This window comes from Homalodisca vitripennis, unplaced genomic scaffold, assembly GCF_021130785.1.
Source record: "Homalodisca vitripennis isolate AUS2020 unplaced genomic scaffold, UT_GWSS_2.1 ScUCBcl_1699;HRSCAF=5650, whole genome shotgun sequence".
In the NCBI taxonomy this organism is placed as follows: Eukaryota; Metazoa; Arthropoda; class Insecta; order Hemiptera; family Cicadellidae; genus Homalodisca; species Homalodisca vitripennis.
Window position 1 is genome coordinate 60,196 of NW_025777827.1, and position 20,397 is coordinate 80,592.

Below are 20,397 nucleotides of genomic sequence, written 5' to 3' on the forward strand. Positions count from 1 at the left end.
CCGACACCACCTATTTGACGTTGGTATATTAAAGTTCAGCTTACAGAGCATCTGTGTACAAAGTTTCATTGCGGGCACTTGTTTGGTTTAGTCTCAGGAGCGACTTTTATACGAGAACGCCCCGTCTAACGGTGCATTTAATTTCGACGATAGGACCTCTGACGGCCGACACCACCTTTTTGACGTTGGTATATTAAAGTTCAGCTTACAGAGCATCTGTGTACAAAGTTTCATTGCGGGCACTTGTTTGGTTAAGTCTCAGGAGTGACTTTTATACGAGAACGCCCCGTCTAACCGTGCATTTAATTTTGACGATAGGACCTCTGACGGCCGACACCACCTATTTGACGTTGGTATATTAAAGTTCAGCTTACAGAGCATCTGTGTACAAAGTTTCATTGCGGGCACTTGTTTGGTTTAGTCTCAGGAGCGACTTTTATACGAGAACGCCCCGTCTAACGGTGCATTTAATTTCGACGATAGGACCTCTGACGGCCGACACCACCTTTTTGACGTTGGTATATTAAAGTTCAGCTTACAGAGCATCTGTGTACAAAGTTTCATTGCGGGCACTTGTTTGGTTAAGTCTCAGGAGTGACTTTTATACGAGAACGCCCGTCTAACCGTGCATTTAATTTTGACGATAGGACCTCTGACGGCCGACACCACCTATTTGACGTTGGTATATTAAAGTTCAGCTTACAGAGCATCTGTGTACAAAGTTTCATTGCGGGCACTTGTTTGGTTAAGTCTCAGGAGTGACTTTTATACGAGAACGCCCGTCTAACCGTGCATTTAATTTTGACGATAGGACCTCTGACGGCCGACACCACCTATTTGACGTTGGTATATTAAAGTTCAGCTTACAGAGCATCTGTGTACAAAGTTTCATTGCGGGCACTTGTTTGGTTTAGTCTCAGGAGTGACTTTTATACGAGAACGCCCGTCTAACCGTGCATTTAATTTTGACGATAGGACCTCTGACGGCCGACACCACCTTTTGACGTTGGTATATTAAAGTTCAGCTTACAGAGCATCTGTGTACAAAGTTTCATTGCGGGCACTTGTTTGGTTTAGTCTCAGGAGCGACTTTTATACGAGAACGCCCCGTCTAACGGTGCATTTAATTTCGACGATAGGACCTCTGACGGCCGACACCACCTTTTTGACGTTGGTATATTAAAGTTCAGCTTACAGAGCATCTGTGTACAAAGTTTCATTGCGGGCACTTGTTTGGTTAAGTCTCAGGAGTGACTTTTATACGAGAACGCCCGTCTAACCGTGCATTTAATTTTGACGATAGGACCTCTGACGGCCGACACACACCACCTATTTGACGTTGGTATATTAAAGTTCAGCTTACAGAGCATCTGTGTACAAAGTTTCATTGCGGGCACTTGTTTGGTTTAGTCTCAGGAGCGACTTTTATACGAGAACGCCCCGTCTAACGGTGCATTTAATTTCGACGATAGGACCTCTGACGGCCGACACCACCTTTTTGACGTTGGTATATTAAAGTTCAGCTTACAGAGCATCTGTGTACAAAGTTTCATTGCGGGCACTTGTTTGGTTAAGTCTCAGGAGTGACTTTTATACGAGAACGCCCGTCTAACCGTGCATTTAATTTTGACGATAGGACCTCTGACGGCCGACACCACCTATTTGACGTTGGTATATTAAAGGTCAGCTTACAGAGCATCTGTGTACAAAGTTTCATTGCGGGCACTTGTTTGGTTTAGTCTCAGGAGCGACTTTTATACGAGAACGCCCCGTCTAACGGTGCATTTAATTTAGACGATAGGACCTCTGACGGCCGACACCACCTTTTTGACGTTGGTATATTAAAGTTCAGCTTACAGAGCATCTGTGTACAAAGTTTCATTGCGGGCACTTGTTTGGTTAAGTCTCAGGAGTGACTTTTATACGAGAACGCCCGTCTAACCGTGCATTTAATTTTGACGATAGGACCTCTGACGGCCGACACCACCTATTTGACGTTGGTATATTAAAGTTCAGCTTATAGAGCATCTGTGTACAAAGTTTCATTGCGGGCACTTGTTTGGTTTAGTCTCAGGAGTGACTTTTATACGAGAACGCCCGTCTAACCGTGCATTTAATTTTGACGATAGGACCTCTGACGGCCGACACCACCTATTTGACGTTGGTATATTAAAGTTCAGCTTACAGAGCATCTGTGTACAAAGTTTCATTGCGGGCACTTGTTTGGTTTAGAGTCTCAGGAGCGACTTTTATACGAGAACGCCCCGTCTAACGGTGCATTTAATTTTGACGATAGGACCTCTGACGGCCGACACCACCTTTTTGACGTTGGTATATTAAAGTTCAGCTTACAGAGCATCTGTGTACAAAGTTTCATTGCGGGCACTTGTTTGGTTAAGTCTCAGGAGTGACTTTTATACGAGAACGCCCGTCTAACCGTGCATTTAATTTCTGACGATAGGACCTCTGACGGCCGACACCACCTATTTGACGTTGGTATATTAAAGTTCAGCTTACAGAGCATCTGTGTACAAAGTTTCATTGCGGGCACTTGTTTGGTTTAGTCTCAGGAGCGACTTTTATACGAGAACGCCCCGTCTAACGGTGCATTTAATTTAGACGTTAGGACCTCTGACGGCCGACACCACCTTTTTGACGTTGGTATATTAAAGTTCAGCTTACAGAGCATCTGTGTACAAAGTTTCATTGCGGGCACTTGTTTGGTTAAGTCTCAGGAGTGACTTTTATACGAGAACGCCCGTCTAACCGTGCATTTAATTTTGACGATAGGACCTCTGACGGCCGACACCACCTATTTGACGTTGGTATATTAAAGTTCAGCTTATAGAGCATCTGTGTACAAAGTTTCATTGCGGGCACTTGTTTGGTTTAGTCTCAGGAGCGACTTTTATACGAGAACGCCCCGTCTAACGGTGCATTTAATTTAGACGATAGGACCTCTGACGGCCGACACCACCTTTTTGACGTTGGTATATTAAAGTTTAGCTTATAGAGCATCTGTGTACAAAGTTTCATTGCGGGCACTTGTTTGGTTAAGTCTCAGGAGTTACTTTTATACGAGAACGCCCGTCTAACGGTGCATTTAATTTAGACGATAGGACCTCTGACGGCCGACACCACCTTTTTGACGTTGGTATATTAAAGTATAATTAAAGTATATTAACGGGAATTTTTTGTGGTAAGTAATAAATACGATTAACTGTGTAGATTTTGTGAAAGATCGTTTTTTAATAATTAGTTTTATACTATTATTTCAGATTTTGAATGTTTGTTAGCGCCTTCAGATTGTTGACTGCAAAATTGTTGCACGGAATACAGACGGACGATAAAGTGACGCTAACTTCACGGTGGTGATTTTTTGAGGTATCAGTTCGTTTTGTTTATAATTTCGTATTGGTGGTTAGGATCGAGCTTTTTCTATACTGTAGCTGTCTATACTTTCTAAATTTGTGAAGTAATAAATTTGAGCTAATTATTGTGTTATTAATGTTATATTTTTAGTTACAATTCAATCATTTTAATTCAACTTCATCTTATTATTTTAATTTTCAGGAACCGGTATGTTTGGATTGTTATCTCTGTAAGGTTATACTTCTTATCAAATCCTAATATACTAACATTATGAATATTAAAGAGTTTTAGTCTGTGGATCGATATGTTTATTGCAATTTGGTAAAAATTACTGAACAGGTGTTTCTGCAAAATACAGCATTGTACTGTACAAATTCTGAAATGTTGTTTAACACGTTCACTGCATGAGGTTGAGGTCTCGAGACATCAAATAAATAAATAGGTTATGTTTGTTTTGTTGTATGGGCTCTGCTGAATTCTCTGTACGTGTAGTTTACACTTCCTGTGCTCGGCAAGTCTGTGGCGTTTTATTTCCGTGACACGGAGTATATTTACTTTTGTATTGTCTTTAGTGTTACTTTTAGTTTTTATTAAATGCATATAATTTGAGTTGTGTGTTATATGTGATCAGTTTCACAATGGATCCACAACCAGGAACAAGTGCTGATGTTGAAATTGATGTTTCGAAAGATGAACAGATGATCAGGAGTTTGAAGAAAATGACAACGACTTGGACCCTGATTTTCACGCTCGTCCTCTCTTGTGGTCTGATAATACAAGTGGATTAAAGCAGATTCGGTTTACAAAATGGGAGGGACTTCTGGTACCAAATCCTGGAAATAGGCCTATTGATTTTTTTTCCTTCTACTTGACATTATCTTCTTTGAAAATATTGTCAGAAAAACTAATAAATACGCACTAGGGTTATTTTGTGGCCCAAATACGACTCCAGAATCCACAGATGGAAAGACCTTACCGTTGAAGAGTTCAAAGTCTTCCTGGGGTTGCTTATCGGCACAGGATTGAACCCAAAACTTAGGCTTCAGGATTATTGGAGGAAAACGAAGACTTTCTCGCCTGTCTATGGGAAATTTATGAGTCGAGATAGATTTTTATTGATATTGAGATATTTGATATGCACAATGCAACCGACCGGCTTTCAAAAATAAGGTACTGTGTGGATTATTTTAACAATAAAATTATGGAGGTTTTTTATCCTCAGAAAAATCTGTCATTGGATGAAAGAATGGTATTGTGGAGAGGTAGACTCTATTTTCGTCAGTAGGCCTATATTAAAAATAAACACCACAAGTATGGAATCAAATTGTATACATTAAGTGATCCCCATGGATTTATGCTTAACTTTTTAATTTACTGTGGAGTTTTGGATGATATGGGAGGAAAAGGGCACGCAGCGAATGTTGTTTTGAATCTAATGAGAGAAAAACTCCACAACGGCCACAGCCTATATATGGATAATTATTACAACAGTATTCCATTGGCAACGAAACTGCTGTCTAACAATACCTACTGTACTGGCACATTGAGGCCTGACAGAAAATACATTCCACAAGCTGTGAAATCAGCAAAATTACCGATTGCTAAGTACGGTGAAGGAATGATGGTGGGAGCCTGAGATATACCAGAACAGTTACATATATATCAACAGAGCATGAAAACAACCTTGGTACCATGGTAAACAATAGAAGTCAGGAAAAATAAAAACCAATTCCGATAATCAAATACAACGCCTTCATGAAAGGAGTGGATCGTTCTGATCAAATGCAGTCATATTACCCGCTAGAAAGGAAAACTATGCGATGGTACAAGAAGATGTTCATCCATATCCTGCAAATGGTCATGGTAAACGCCCACTACCTATATACCATAGAAATTGCAAATCAGAGAAGGAAAATGCCATTGTTCAATTTCACTGAGTCCATTGTCAACTCTTTGCTACCAGATGTGCCAAATCCTGCCAGGGGAATTGTTTGACCTATGGTGCACAGTATCTCTAAAATTGCAAAAAAGAAACCTAACTCAAACAAAAACACATAAAAGAGATGCCGACAGTGTTACAGCCAAGGAAGAACAAAGTACGTCATCTATGATTGTTCAACCTGTCCTGATCAACCAGGACTTTGTGCTGAGTGTTTCGACCGATTTCATCAAGGAAACTGAGTGCTAACAGGACATTTGGGTGGCTGGTAGGGCTGTATATATAATTGTAAATACCTAGTTATGCATATACTTTAGCTTTCTCAAATATTTCTAGACATAAGAGACAAAATGTGTTTTTCGTACAAGTGATAGTGACAAATCGGGTGCTATGTGCTATGTGTGAGGTCCCGGGACCTCAAGTTTTATAAATGGCCTAAATGAACTTTTCCGGGCTACAATTGAATATGTTTTACCTTTCTGACAATAATTCTATACATAGGAGACAAAATGTGTTTCCTTTGCACAAGTAAAAGTGATGTCAGGGGCTGCGTGCTCGTGAGGTCCCGGGACCTCAAGTTTTCAAAATGGTAAAAATAAACTTTTCCAAATTACAATCGACAAAATACCATCCCTAATCTGCAAGAAAACAACGGTAAGTTTAAGCCAAAAATATATTTTAGCATATAGGGTACGTAGTGGGCTGAAATTCAGCAGGTGAACGTGTTAAACTTAGAAGTAAACACCGGAATAACATATTAGCCTAATTATATTTTGAAAATACTGTAGGGCTCTACTCCTCTAACATTTTTAGACGATCATTATGCTCTTTGTTAAAGGACATCTAACATGATAAGTCGGCTGCAGTATAATATGCTGCCACCAACACTATAGAATCATCAATATTCATGATCATCAATAAATGAAAACAAAATGTCGGACCAAATTACATAATAGGTATTTCAAATTAAAAATATAGTTCTGCTGGTTTTAAATAAATTTATTAACGATAAATATTTTTAAATAACTGTCTATGCTATGTTAATATGTATTTAGGCTATTAATTGTTAAAACAAATCAATAATATTTACTCACCTTTTACTATTTTCAAGAATAAACATGTCTGACTCCTTGTGAAATAAAGAACACATGTACACCGTCATTCTACCTGTTGCCATTAGTCAAATACTAAACATCATTGATACTTTTCACTTGCAAGATATTTTTCGTGACAATTCTGGATGAAATAATAAATATTTGTGAAAGTCTGCACAAGTCATTTGTTAAATGTTGTATTTAACTGAATACTCCCTTCTTTCTTCCTGGATCCCTACACCAGTTCTTTCAGTCTTGCATCCGTCTGTATATGATTCCAACATTATCGATTTTCATTTGATTCCTTCCGTTATTCCATTGAACATTAATCATTAGTAACTATTTTTTTATACTAGAGTTAGAACTAGGTAAAGCAAAAAAAAACTCATAAATCTTTAAAAGTTATCAAAACTGTCAGTATTCGTGTATTTGGAGAAAAATGCATTTCATGGAAAGGAACCAAACGAGGAAGAGGTGGTCTTCATTTTGGTTAACTATGAATTTTTTCAAAAAATGTAGTTGGTCAAAAAGTCTGTCTGCTACATTACCCCTCTTTCTAGAAAGTGAGTTAAACTTGGAAATAAGAGAATCTTTAGTTCAATAGTATTACACATCACGTTGTTTGTTTGTTTCACTGAGTTAGTTTGCCATTTCTGCTAAAATAACTTTAAAGTCGATTTAAAATTATTCTAAATGATTAAACAACATCTCGTGTCCCCTCAAACTAAAAATTCTTAATAATTAAATAATTGCAATGGTAGGATTGTGCGAGTCTTGTTTATAGTAACACAGAAAGAACCAGGTGAGGGTTCTTCAGCACAGATCTTTCACATTTAAAATATTGTTAGGACAAAGGTAAGCCTAAGTTAGGTGGTGTTAGATTTACTATTTCATATAGTAAAACTGTTTAGACTTAAGAAAATACCACTTTATAAAAATAACTAATTTTTTGTTACAGAATGGCTACTGTGGAGAGCCCCCTGAATGGAAATAAACTTTTAAGTGACAGTGAATTGAATTCAGAAGAAGTAAGTTTTGATGTTTCTCTAACCATTCTTACATTGCAATATGATTGATGTTTTGTGGAGACTTTAATAAGTGGCCTACACTCGTTATTCGGTTGTTTTTGTCGAATTGTTCGATATATTATCCAACTTCGATATGAAAAATTTGTACACAATAAGAGTTATAATAAATTCCTGTAACAAGAAGAATCTCGTTTATTAAAATTTTAAAAACATAAGTTTAACACTAACATTACAAAACAACAAAACCAACTAAGTTCTGGACTTGGATATCAAAGAAACTTTACAATATTTATAACTTGCCCAGCTTGATAGCAATTAGTAACAGCTCTTGTGAAATGGAGGAAAGAACTCTCCCCATGGGTGACCAGGAGACAAACGTACATGTTGAAGCCACTTAAACTAATCTTGTCACTTGTGAGAAATATCTCACATATTTTCCTCATATTCATCGCCATTTTCAGTCTCAAAATATTAGTTACTTCTTGCTGTTATTATTTACATTAAAACTGCTATAAGTAATAAGGTGAAATCATATGCTAAGTTAAATAAATTGTAATATCAAATTATGCCTGCGGATAAAAACATTGAACAATTCGTTAAAACAGCTGAATAACGAGTGTAGGCCACTTATTAAATTCTACCCCATGTTTTTATACAGATTACTGATAAAACATATTTGCTCTATGGCAAAACAAAATATGGCAATATGGGCTTTGCTTTCTTCATTTAGAAACACTGTAAATATCCTCAGCTTAGATTTTACTTCTAGGTTATGGGTAAATATTAAATAAGAAGCAGCTTACCTTTGTAACTAGTATATATATATATATATGCATCTCCTTGTGTAAAAATTGTATCATTTTTGCTACTTTTAGTTTGTTAGAAAAAATACCAAACATCAATTGCGAATTATTTACATAAGCTAATGACTTAATACACTTTAGATAAATATTTAAATTTCCAATAAATATTATATTTTTATATATTTATTTTAATACATTACTTGAGATAAAAATGCAAGAAAAATAAGGACAAAATTGGCAATTGTATATCCATATTTAATTTGATCATGTGACATATACAGTGCAATAACATCAGGATTCAGCAATGACAGAAAAAAAGTGTAAACTATTCATACAGTCGTGAGGCAGGTGTTGTATGTTGTAATAAAAAAATTATACAGTAGAGCACTGATTATCCGAAAGTCGGTCATCCGAAACCGGTTGGTATTATTAATTCCTAAATTTCTGCCAAGCTGATATTACACAAGTGGTTGGAACAGTAAATAAAAAACACGAGCGCGGGCAGGAGCGCATGTTGCGAAAATGTCTAGTTGTTTAACGTCCAACTGTACGTACACTTAACCTCACTTTATACTGCTGAAATTAGTGTTTGTTTTAAGTGTATATGCTGTTGTACTGTATGATGTCTAGCAATGTTGGCGAAACGCTAATGTGTTGTGCTTTGTCTTTCTGACAAATTTAAAATTTTATAGAATGATTAAATAATGTGTAAGTGGTCAAGCTTACCTTTTGTCTTTGAAACACCTATGAGTCTCAAAGCGTAAGCAAACAAACATGTTTGAATTTTTTTTTTATCGTGTATATTACTGAAACAAAAATAGTTTATCTGCTGTATGTGCAATTCCTACTTTATGTGTATCTGTATTGTACATTGTGTAAAACCTGTAGATTATTTACATACATACTGTAATACTATACTGCAGTGTTATTAAAACGTATAATAGTGTGGGTTTATAGTCTAATAACATGTTTTATTTGTGTCCCACCCGAGATGGCTGGGACACAAATAAAACTAGATATAAATATCCTCAACAAAAACTAGATGTTTCTCAAAAATGTTCAACTATCCGAAAAATTGATTATCCAAACATCCCCTACACCAGTTGTTTTGAAAACTCTGCACTCTATTTTATGTTGTTATTGAACACTGGACTTTTGAAACAATGCACACAAGCAATGGAGGTTTATAAACCAATTCAAACTTTAATTAGCCACCAAATTTGATAGGGTAACACTAGACTTCTGGTTTGTGCTATTCTTCTTCTTTTTTTAATACCTTTAAAATAAGGTGTTACTTGCTAGGGATTCATATTTAAAAATTTTGACTTGCCCCCCAAAATACTCCATTTGGGGAGAGTCAAAACTTTTCATACTTCAAAAACTCCTCAGTTGATCATATAAACATCCCCCGAAGTACTCTTTATTCATAGGAAAGTTAATTGGAGGGGGAGGGACATTTAAGACCCCATATTTGTCTTTAAAATAAATTTCTGGTTGCAATTAAATCTTGAGTGTTAGACCACTTTATAATAAGGTACATGTATGTGTACAATGGCTATAAACATACACTTTTAACAGATTTGCCTGATTGTGGAAACAAGGTAAACTCTTCATCGGCGTTGAAAATATAATTCACTTCAACCAGAAGTGCTCGTACACAGGCAAAGCTTACGAAAAGCGTGTGAAGCCGCTGGAAACAGCTAGTATCAACTAAATTAAATATATAAGCTCTTATGTACTAGAAAGCATTAATTTTTCAAGAAATGATAACTTCCTAGTTAATAGCAACTCAGGTCATCAATGATCATTTCAGAAAGGGGCAATTAATATTAAAAATGACAGTTTTAATTTAATTTAGAGCTAATATTCTTACAGGTTAAGGTAGGTTAAAAAAAATGTTATATAGTTGAATTTATTAGGTCTTCATAAGTTTGGGATAAACTATTATAGACTTTGTAGTTCTAGCTGCCTAGCTCTTTTTTACTGATTTTCCTCACCATCCCAGCTGTACTCTAAATAAACTCAGTTAAAATTTCTTCATATCTTTCATAAAATGTTGACAATGTGTTTGTTTCAGAATGAAGAGAACATTACTGAACTTCAAGAAGATTGGTAATTATACTGCAGTTTCATTTTTTATAACTCTATTCTCTTTCTTTTCAAATTTTACTCTGGGAGTATCCTGTTATTGTCTGCAGTATTCTGCATTTTAGGTAGATTTTATAGAAATCTGTCTATTGCAATCCTTCTCATGACGGAATTTCAGAGAAATGATTTTGCATTTTTATCGTTCACAGACTCCAGAACTAAAAACAAAGGAATAAGACATTTTTTGAGAAACACAAATATTTCAAAACACTTGCAATGACTCATTTTTTATCTGTCAAGGCATGGTAAAATGATGTATACAAATGTTTGAAAGGGATATAAATTATTATGCTGTAGAATTCTCAGATAGCTTACAACAAAGTTTTACTTTCAAGTTTTTGTGATATTGTGTAAGGTTTTAAGAATGCAGCCATTCAAAACTTAATGAATGATTACATTTGAGTTATTACACATTATAAGCAAATTGGAAAACGTTTTTGAATTCCCAGATAATTTACACAAAGCTTCTTCTTTTGTGAAGATTCTTAGCCATGTTTGATATCATGTAAGAATTCGTGGTAGCAGTCCCTGCAAAATTTTTAAAAGATGACTAACAGCATGAATAAAGGAAAATAAATCGTTCAACCTTTTTATTCAAAAGTTTTTAAAGGAATGATTTTCAAAAAGTCAAAAGTAAACAATAACAAAAATGAATAATCATTATGTTGGCCAAACTCTGATAAGTTGACCAGCTGATCAATGAACTGGGTGTACATTATAAGTAAACATGGTAACTATCTTCATTTCTAATTCATTCAGACTAAACATGGTACAAAAATAAGTTAAATTTGTTAGCCAGTATTAACCAACAGAAAGTTTCAGGATGGTGTTGTTCAAAATTTGTATCTTAACTATTCCACAACACTGATAGTAATAAATACTACCTCCTTAGAGAAGGTCACATGAAGATAGTGCAGGAATTTCCTGAGGTTGAAATGCTAACCAATGTGTCAGAAGCAATGTTAAGAAATACTCCTTTGAAAAACCATATACTATCTCTATTGATGGAAGGGAGAAATGGATTAAAAAGGAGGTCTACTCTACAAAAGGAGTCCTGAAGTTTTACACAGATGGTTCACACCTTGACCTAGGGCAGGATACGTAATATATGGACCAGGATTTAACATGGCTGTGCCCCTGGAAAAATATGCCAGTCTTCCAAGCGAAAGTCATGGCAATAGACTCATGCTCCAGAAGACTCATACAAATGAGGGCAAAAGGATTTAAAATACTTGATACTTTCTGATAGTCAGGCTGCACTAAAGGCACTTGATACCTATTCGTTTGACTCGAAAGCAGCCTGGGAATGTAAGAATGCTCTAGCGGAGCTGGCAAAACAGAGTAACACTTGGTTGGGTGCTGGGTCATGAGGGCATTCATGGAAATGAAGAAGCAGACATCCTCGCCAAAAAGAGAGCGGGGTCCATAATAGTGGGGCCTGAGCTAGGCTGCGGGATAGCTTTCTTCAACAGCAAAGCTCTTGTTAAAGATTGGGTAAAGAGGATAAGAAACATTAAGTGGAGTAGAGCCTCAGGATTAAGATCAAAATGTTTATCTCTCCTTATGCTAAAGGGTGGGCAGCTCTCTTGGACCAGAGTAAGGAGGATATTAGACTGGTACTAGGGATGTTGACAGGACATAGCCCCCTAAGGAAACATCTTATGAGGGTGAGCCTTAGCCAGACTGATGAATGTAGACTCTGTGGAGAAGAGGAGGAATCAGCAGAGCATACTTGGTTAGATTGTCCTGCCATCTTAGAAATTCAAGAAAGATTCCCGAGAGCATATTTCCTCAACCCCAAGGATAACAGATGGATTTGGATTGGCACGTAATCATTGTTAAAAAACTAATGAAGTGCACTAGGTGACATTAAACTTAGAGAATACACAAAACAAGGTTCGTTTTCCTATTGAAATCAGCATGTCAGCCATATAATAAGCTAATATCCGTCTTGTAGACTGAGTGAATTAAAGAAATGTCAGCATCATCATGGTAGTCTACAAAATGAGTTCAATGCGAGAGCTTGGCACGTTTTTATCTGCTAACTGTGGAAAAAGCTGCAGGTTTGGATGGTATCTTCTGGGGATATATTATACATGCTGGTCCTAAAACCTGATTGTGACTTTATATTTTTCAACAGCAAGCTTTCTAAAAGTACCTTTCCATAAGCTCTTAAAAAATTAAAGTAGTGCTGTTTTGAAGCTTGACAAACCAACAGATCATGTAGATAATTACTGCCGAAAAGCCGATCTAAGAGTATTTTATCAATTGCTTGGGAATTACTCGTTTACAATCTTATTTCGCCCATCCTAGCCCAGTCAACGAATGATTCTAAAAGGAAAGTCAAAGTGGAAAAGCCTAGTATGGGAGGGTAGTTTGGGTTACCTGGTAGTATAATATACTAAGAGTCCTCAACCCAAGGGGTGGCACAAGAGAGGCGGTTATGGGTCAATTGCCCCTGTTTTGTTTTGTCACATACGTCTCAGAAGGGTTGGGTTCTACAAAATTTTACAAGTATACAAAACTAAAGCTGGTCAAATTTCCTACATATTTTGTACTTATAGTTTTTTCATATGTTACTGTTAGTGACATGTAAGCTATTGTAAATTAGTAGTTTTCGAAAAAAACCTTTACAACAACACATTTTTTATTAAAACCCTGTTCCCAGTACCTCAAATCTTGGTTCCACAGAAAATTTGTCAAAGAAGAAGTTGTAAAGAATTAAATTGACTTAATATGAGTTTTTGATTTATCATTGTATATGAATTTAATCGAAAGTTAGAGAATTTTTAAAGATTTTTACTGGAATGAGCGATTATTGTAGGAACCGGCACTTAGTAAAAAATCGTTTCTGTTCACTTTAAACTCCTTGTCTATGACAGTTACTTAAACTTCGGTCTTGATCAGAAGAGGGTTGGAGGAACAGTATAAAAAGAGAAAAATGGAAATGGAGGATAGCTGTTAAATAAAAAAATATTTTTGATTCCAAACTGGATTTTATTTTAATTAATAGTAAATCAACGTTATCAAGTGAAATATTTATGGTAACATTGATTGAAAGTTTTTAGACGTAGCTATAATCAAATCCTAGCGCATACATCTCTCATTGAGGCTAATAAAAAACGCATCACTTGCCTTTATGAACCTTATGGGAAAGCTTACAATGTGGTTCAGAGAAAAGCCTTTCTTTTGAAGCTTTACATCCTGATTCCTCACCTCTTTTACAGCTTGTAACAGAGGCTCTATGTTGAGTTAATGATTCGTCAAGGTTTGTAGGGGATGTAAGGAGAATGAGTATCAGATGGACTCCCCCAGAGTTCTCTGCTTGCTCCTATTCTTTTCAATCATATCTTTAATAACTTTCCCTGATACTTTTGATCAATTAACAGTTGGTATCATCAAATACCTTTATCATTAATTAGGACAGAAAATAATGAATTAATTGTTATTGAGATAGTTTATCTGTTCTTTTGTCTCGGGTAGGAACTATTCAATTTAATTTTACAGTATATCTATTAGCATACATTGTCTAAGAATGCATGAATTAATATTATTTTTTTCAACCATTGAATATTCTACTGTATTGTTAAAATTTATTGTGATGTTTTGGTTAAAGTGTACATTGACCTACACTAGTATTATTGTTTATTAATTTTATTTTAATTTTTCTTAGGGGTGAAGAATACAATGATGTGGTGACATTCCTTTGCGGTCTACACCTAAACCAGTATGTGGAGACTTTTGTTGATCAGGGCATAAACCTGGATATTTTTTTGAACCTGAGTGAAGATGATTTATGTCACATCGGGATGACAGATTCAAAACATCGGGCATCATTGCTGCAAGGAATTTCACAACTGAAGCAGAACAAACGTAAGATGTCAGACACGGTACAGCTGTCAGATCTCAGGTAATCAAAGACAGGTTTTGTACTTAAACATTAAATAAAATTGTTCTTTTCTAGCAATTTATAAGTAAATGTAAGTAGTTTTAATTAATTAATTTTAATTTAATGTAATATATCAGCAAAGGAAGCTTTAGTTTTCCACAAATGTTTGGGTTAAACAGAAACTGCTGTGCACCACATGTATACAGAAAGTGGAGGAACATCGATATACAAGTTTTGTGTAAATCACTATCATAAAATAGTTTGCTAGTATTTATACTTATGTTCTTTATTGCTAAAGACCAGTAGCTACAAGTAAATTTCATAGAATCAAAAATTAATTAAAATAACCATTAACTTGTAAAACAAGCTAAAACTATCATACAATATATACAATAAAAACAGATTAATTCTCCATCAGTTAAATATAATTTTAAAACTTCTTCAGAACTTGCATCAGTCAATCAAGGTCTTAACAGAAGGTGACAGTACATTGATGGACTAAATGTTATTGATAGTTAAAAATGTGTGCCATCATAATCCTGTCTTTTATTTCTCTCTTTATCGAAGATAGCATTTCCTCGAAAAAAACCATACAGTCAGAAAAAGTTTCTGAAATCAATACATAGTATAAATTAAAGTTGCTTTTTGTGTTGGTCTGTTTGTGCATCGATATATTTTCTAAACTACTCAACGGATTTTGATACAGAATTCACTGTCGGCTTCGTTATGAATTAGGCCCGATTTTTAGTTATGATACATCAATATTTTAATCATAGAAAATAGAGAAAAGTTTATATAATGCGAAAAATTGATATTTTAGAGCTTTTTCATTGTTAATACTGACTATACCTTATGACTTATAACAAAATAATGTACTTTCAGAGCTGTACATTTCAAAAAGGTCTACAAAAAAACTCTGGGGGTGACAAATATCTATCTCCAAAGAATAAACCCACTGTCTTTTGAAGTTTACATTTTTTATTACCATATTCCAAAGCTATTTTATTGATGAGAATAAAAATCAATATTAATTTAGAAAACATTTGCAAATAAATGCTTTTAAAATCTATATTATATATTCTTGATCGAGTGCACAATTCAAATTCAAATATGGTATTTGAAATAACTTAGATAGAACATTTATATAACAGAAGTTGAACTTTTTGAACCCAATTAGGTTTTTGAGACATGTTATATATTTATTCATATAATAAAACCTCAAATATAACCAGTCAAAATTGTATTTATGTTTTGAACTCTCAACCATGAATGCTGAAATAATATGAACCGCTAACTGCAGAAAGGCATCAAGTCCAAATTAACGGGTTTTCCGTTTTTCCTTCAAAGTTGTTGTTAGGTTTAAGACTCGTCGTTTACAGCAGAAAGGAAACATGTCCGCGCATTGCTATTGCAATGGCGACGTCTCGAATAACTTATTTACTGCAGAAAGGGAACTAGTCCTGGACTTGTTCCCCTTCTGCAGTAACCAGCTGGCTGTCAGCGCTCGCGTGGCAGACGCGATAACTAACGTTCAGTCAGCTGAGTCGCGTCAAACAACGATCAATAGTGCTTTGTTTATTCACATAACATTATTTAGTGCGGTCTCACTGATTACTTAATGCCTCATCATTGAAATAAAATGAGTAGTTCAGAAGAAGAAGGACAGTCGAATAAAAGAAGGATGGGTGTAAAGAATGAAGAAAAGTACAGAAGAAAATGTGATTAAAAAGTCTAAGGTAGAGGGCAAAGAGCATGTAAACTGGAAAAGGCAAAACTGTACCTGCAAAAAATCCAGGCTCCAATGTTTGCAGGTAAATATAGTTTTGTTCAATAGTATTTATTTTTGCATACAATGTTTGGTTGATACATCTTTTCACTTCTAGTTTTATTTTAATTAGCCTAGTGGTCTTGAACGATAACCTAATCATTACATCAAATTGGCCCGACGGTAACATAACCTCAAAATATGGTAGGCCTAGGCCTATTATATTTTTGACACATTCATCATAATATTATACTCTTGTTATTAAGCCTGTTATTGTTTCAGCTGCAAGTCCAACTGCCTTCAAAAGCTTTTCGGAGGGAGATATGATAGAAATATTTTCAAAACTAACATAATATGACAAACCAAAGTAGAACAGGACATTTTCATCCAATCTCTAATGGAAGTTAGTCCTGTTGAAAGAGAAAGATCCAGGCCTGGGTCATCATCTGAAAAGCCGAAAGCTTTTTAGTGTAAGCTATTCCATTCTACACAATGGCAAACGCACCAAGGTATGTAAAAATGGATTTTATGACAACTTTATGGATACACTCCTAAACAGTGTTACCGTTTATCTCATTTGTTGCAAAGTAAATGAAATCCCAACTGACAACAGAGGAAAGAACGTTTCAGGAAATGCAATACCCGGGTCTGTCCTGACTCGATTAAGGGCCCATGTTGAATCATTCCCAACAAAAACCCATCACTATACAGGCAAAGATAAACAGTACTTCTCAGCAAACTTGAATTTGAAAATTATGTATGATATGTTCATAAAAAAAAAACCAAAAACTTTCTTACAACAACTTTGGGAAGTGAAAAAAGGCTCTCATACAAGTTCTTTTGGACTTATTTTTAATGAAAACTACCCTGACATTGGTTTTGACCGACCAGTTAAAGATGCTTGTGTAACTTGCGAGGAAACTAACCTTGAAAATAAAAAGTCCTTTTTTAAAACGAGAATGCCAAGCGAGTAGCTGTCGCCGAGTTAATGGTACACAAACGTAGAGCTAAAAAATTTTATGCCTCGTTGCAAGAAATAACGGAAAAGTGCAAAAATGAGTTGACTAGTGTTGGGATCTGTATTGATTTTTATGGCTAACGTATCTCTACCTTGCATTCCTGTACAAGACACCTATTACTTTCCGGCAGCTCACTGTTAACGTCTTTGGTGTGCATAAATCTTTCAACAGGTGAATGTACAACTGTTTATCTATCACGAGGGTAATGGAGGTAAGGGAGCTAACGAAGTTTGTACAATATTGGGACTGGTACATCAAACACAAAATTGATAATGATGTAAAAAAACTTTATTTGTTTGGGGACAACTGTTTCAGGACAGAACAAAAACCACACCCTGGTAAGAATGATGATGTATTTATGTGAAATAAAACGGTTTGATGAAGTAAAACTAGTGTTTCCAGTCCGAGGCCAACTCGTTTATGCCGAATGATAGAGATTTTGGGATAGTAAGAAGAAGAAAATTGGGAAGAGAAGAAAGATACTATGATTTAGCTGAAGTCGAAGCTCTTACTTCTTGGTTCATCGAAAATCGCTGGTAAATTCTCTGTCATCATCAAAATGAAACTTTGACGATTTTATTGACTTCACTGCATGGTGGGCCAGAGTTTTTACAAAAAGACCAGCTTAAGTGACGATTCCTATGGTAGAGATGTACCGAAAAGACAAAAAATAACATTTTTTCAATTATCAAAAATACAGGGTAATGTCTTTTTCATCTGAGACGCCTCACACGGTGCAGTGTGACATGAACATTACCGGCTTGGCAACGGATTCCTTCAGATTGAGGAATGCAGAGATGCCGATCAGGGCTCCAACAAAAAAAGCCTATGCTATGGTACTTCCGATCAACATTAAAAAAATGGAAGATCTGAAAAAAACAAAAAAATACATTCCAGAAGAAAATTTGACTTTTGGGACACCAAATCCTGTCATGGCACTACCACATCAACCGCTGACGATGGACTTAAATATTGTAGTGTAAAAATATTTTCTTTGTTATACAACGTGTTCCTAGATATAAGATATTTTTTTATCATGTATAAATAAATGTATCTAACAAAATGATTTGTATAATGATTTTTCCCCCATGATTTGTAAAAATTGTAAAATAGTTTACCGCAGAAAAGGAAACATGTCCTATGTAAAAAAAAATTAATAATCAGCTCTTTAAAAAATATTTGATTGACTCAATTTCAAAAATATGATCTTTAAAAGGTCAGTCATATAGAATAAAAAATAAATATTTAAATATATGTATGTACAATATGGATTTATAAGGTTTTTTGTCGCTCCTGAAAGTTGGTTAATTTGGACTTGATGCCTTTTCTGCAGTTAGCGGTTCATATGTACCTGATATGTCTACTTATGATAGTAAAAGATTGTAGAGCTCCATCATCTTACATCATAAATGCTTTCACTAACAAAGCTATGAAATTTTAAATTTTTAAAATTGTGTGTAAAGCCACGGGTAACTGGTAATTTGATTTAAAATATTTTAAAATTAATAGTTTTTTATGCAAAATTATTGTAGTATTAAGTAAAATTTTAATTAGTTTTGATACAAAATTATTGTGGTATTAAGTAAATAATATTGTGGTAAGTGTATTTGTGGTATTAAGTAGTTAAAAATATTTTAATGTTATATCAATATATTATTGTATATTAATTGATTAAATTATCATATTAGTTATCGTTGTTGGTTGTAGCACAATTTTTATAGAAACGTCTCTGCTTTCAATATGCAATTCTCAAACACACAAAAAATGGAACACTTATTTGTACAAAATACATTATTTGATTTTGAAATTACCTTCACCATTCATTGCTAAATATTCATTCATAGAAAGTGAAGCCAAGAGTTCATTGTTTTACTCCCACACACACACACACACTTGCGTGCGTATGTGCGCACGCACGTGAAATTTGTGCATTGTCCATAAAAGGATGAAATATAAAAAAATTGATTTAACAGTGAATAGTTGTAATTAAAGTTCTTAAGTTTGTAGGTGATTGTATTTTGCAGTTCAGAAGAGGTGAATGCCATGATGGGAAACACGTTTTTTAAAACATTTGACAGTGATACATGCGTCACTCGCTCACATGCGGCTCAACTTGCGTAATCCCTGCGTACACAACTCGCTGATCAACCTGAAATTGACGTCAGCTGGGCTGCTGGAGATATTAACTGCTGAGGCGGACATCCAAGCGCAACTCGTCATGAACCAAGCAAATGCTCTGCTCGCCAAGGTAATCTCCAAACAATAAACATATATCTAGATATCCTGTATTTAAATTCAAAGTACTTTGGCATTATCCGGAGGCCACTCTGTCCCTATTTACTACTTGTTATTATGTGATTTAAGTGGTTTTAGATTAGGTCACCAAGAAAGTTAACCTTTACGAGCGCTCATGTGATACGTGCTTGAATCTAAGTACTGTTTTGAGGGATGTTTTTCATTTGCGCCAGAAGTGCGGTGTTGGTACCGAAGGCCATACTGATGGCCAGGGGCATTTCTGATTGGTCACGTCCACACACCTCAAATCACGTACCAGATCGTCCAACCTGATCTGACATTGGAAAATTTGTACGATCTGGGACGGAATCTGTGGTCACGAAAGTTACCAATCGGAAATGCCCGTGGCTACCAGTACGGGGTTCAATGCCTCCGTTCTTCCAGTGAAAAAAAGAAAAAATGTCCTTTGAGATAGTACCCAAATTCAAGTTCAGATCACGTGAGCATTCATAAAGGTTAAGTTTAACTTATTCTATTTAACAAATACGTTTTTATTTACATACGTACGTAGGCCAATAAAACATAGTAGATAGGGACAGAGTGGTCTCAGGATTTTGCCAAATTCTGTAATATTAAATGTAATTATTAGAGATAGCAAAAGGCTTTGACAGTATTTTAATAAACGTTGACCATGATGATTAGAGATATTTTATCCTGGAATTACAATTTAATGATTTTTCTTTAAGTAAGACTTTACACTTCACCAATCCTGCCAATAGCACACGACAAAAAATTTGGGTTAGGATGCAAAATGTTCAAAACTGTATTTGAGAGCACTAAGAGATAATACGAACATGTGTACAAAATTTGATCTAAATCCCTTATGTAAGTTAAAAGATTTTGTGATGAGTCTGTCAGTGGTATTTTGGCTTGTGTGTATAGGTTGATTAGAAAAATTGTGTGTACATTCTACTATTTATAAATGCAACTTTGATCTTATAATTTTGAAGCTCGCATTCTTATGAAGTGAAATAAAGTGAGGGGGGGGGGGGGTGAGTCCTTAAAAAGTCTCCAATATTGATATTTTGTCTTTTAACATTGTGTA

At 35.2% G+C, this 20,397-nt stretch overlaps 1 protein-coding gene across 1 annotated transcript; it reads left to right on the forward strand.

Annotated features, from left to right (window-relative positions):
- Nucleotides 1–3,404: 3,404 nt before the first annotated feature.
- LOC124371597 lies at nucleotides 3,405–19,178 on the forward strand. The gene is made up of 5 exons (XM_046829943.1): nucleotides 3,405–3,601; nucleotides 7,364–7,433; nucleotides 10,314–10,348; nucleotides 14,058–14,294; nucleotides 19,082–19,178. Exons 1-5 carry the CDS (start codon nucleotides 3,582–3,584, stop codon nucleotides 19,176–19,178), a joined length of 459 nt encoding a protein of 152 aa, XP_046685899.1. The 5' UTR covers nucleotides 3,405–3,581.
- Nucleotides 19,179–20,397: the final 1,219 nt, after the last annotated feature.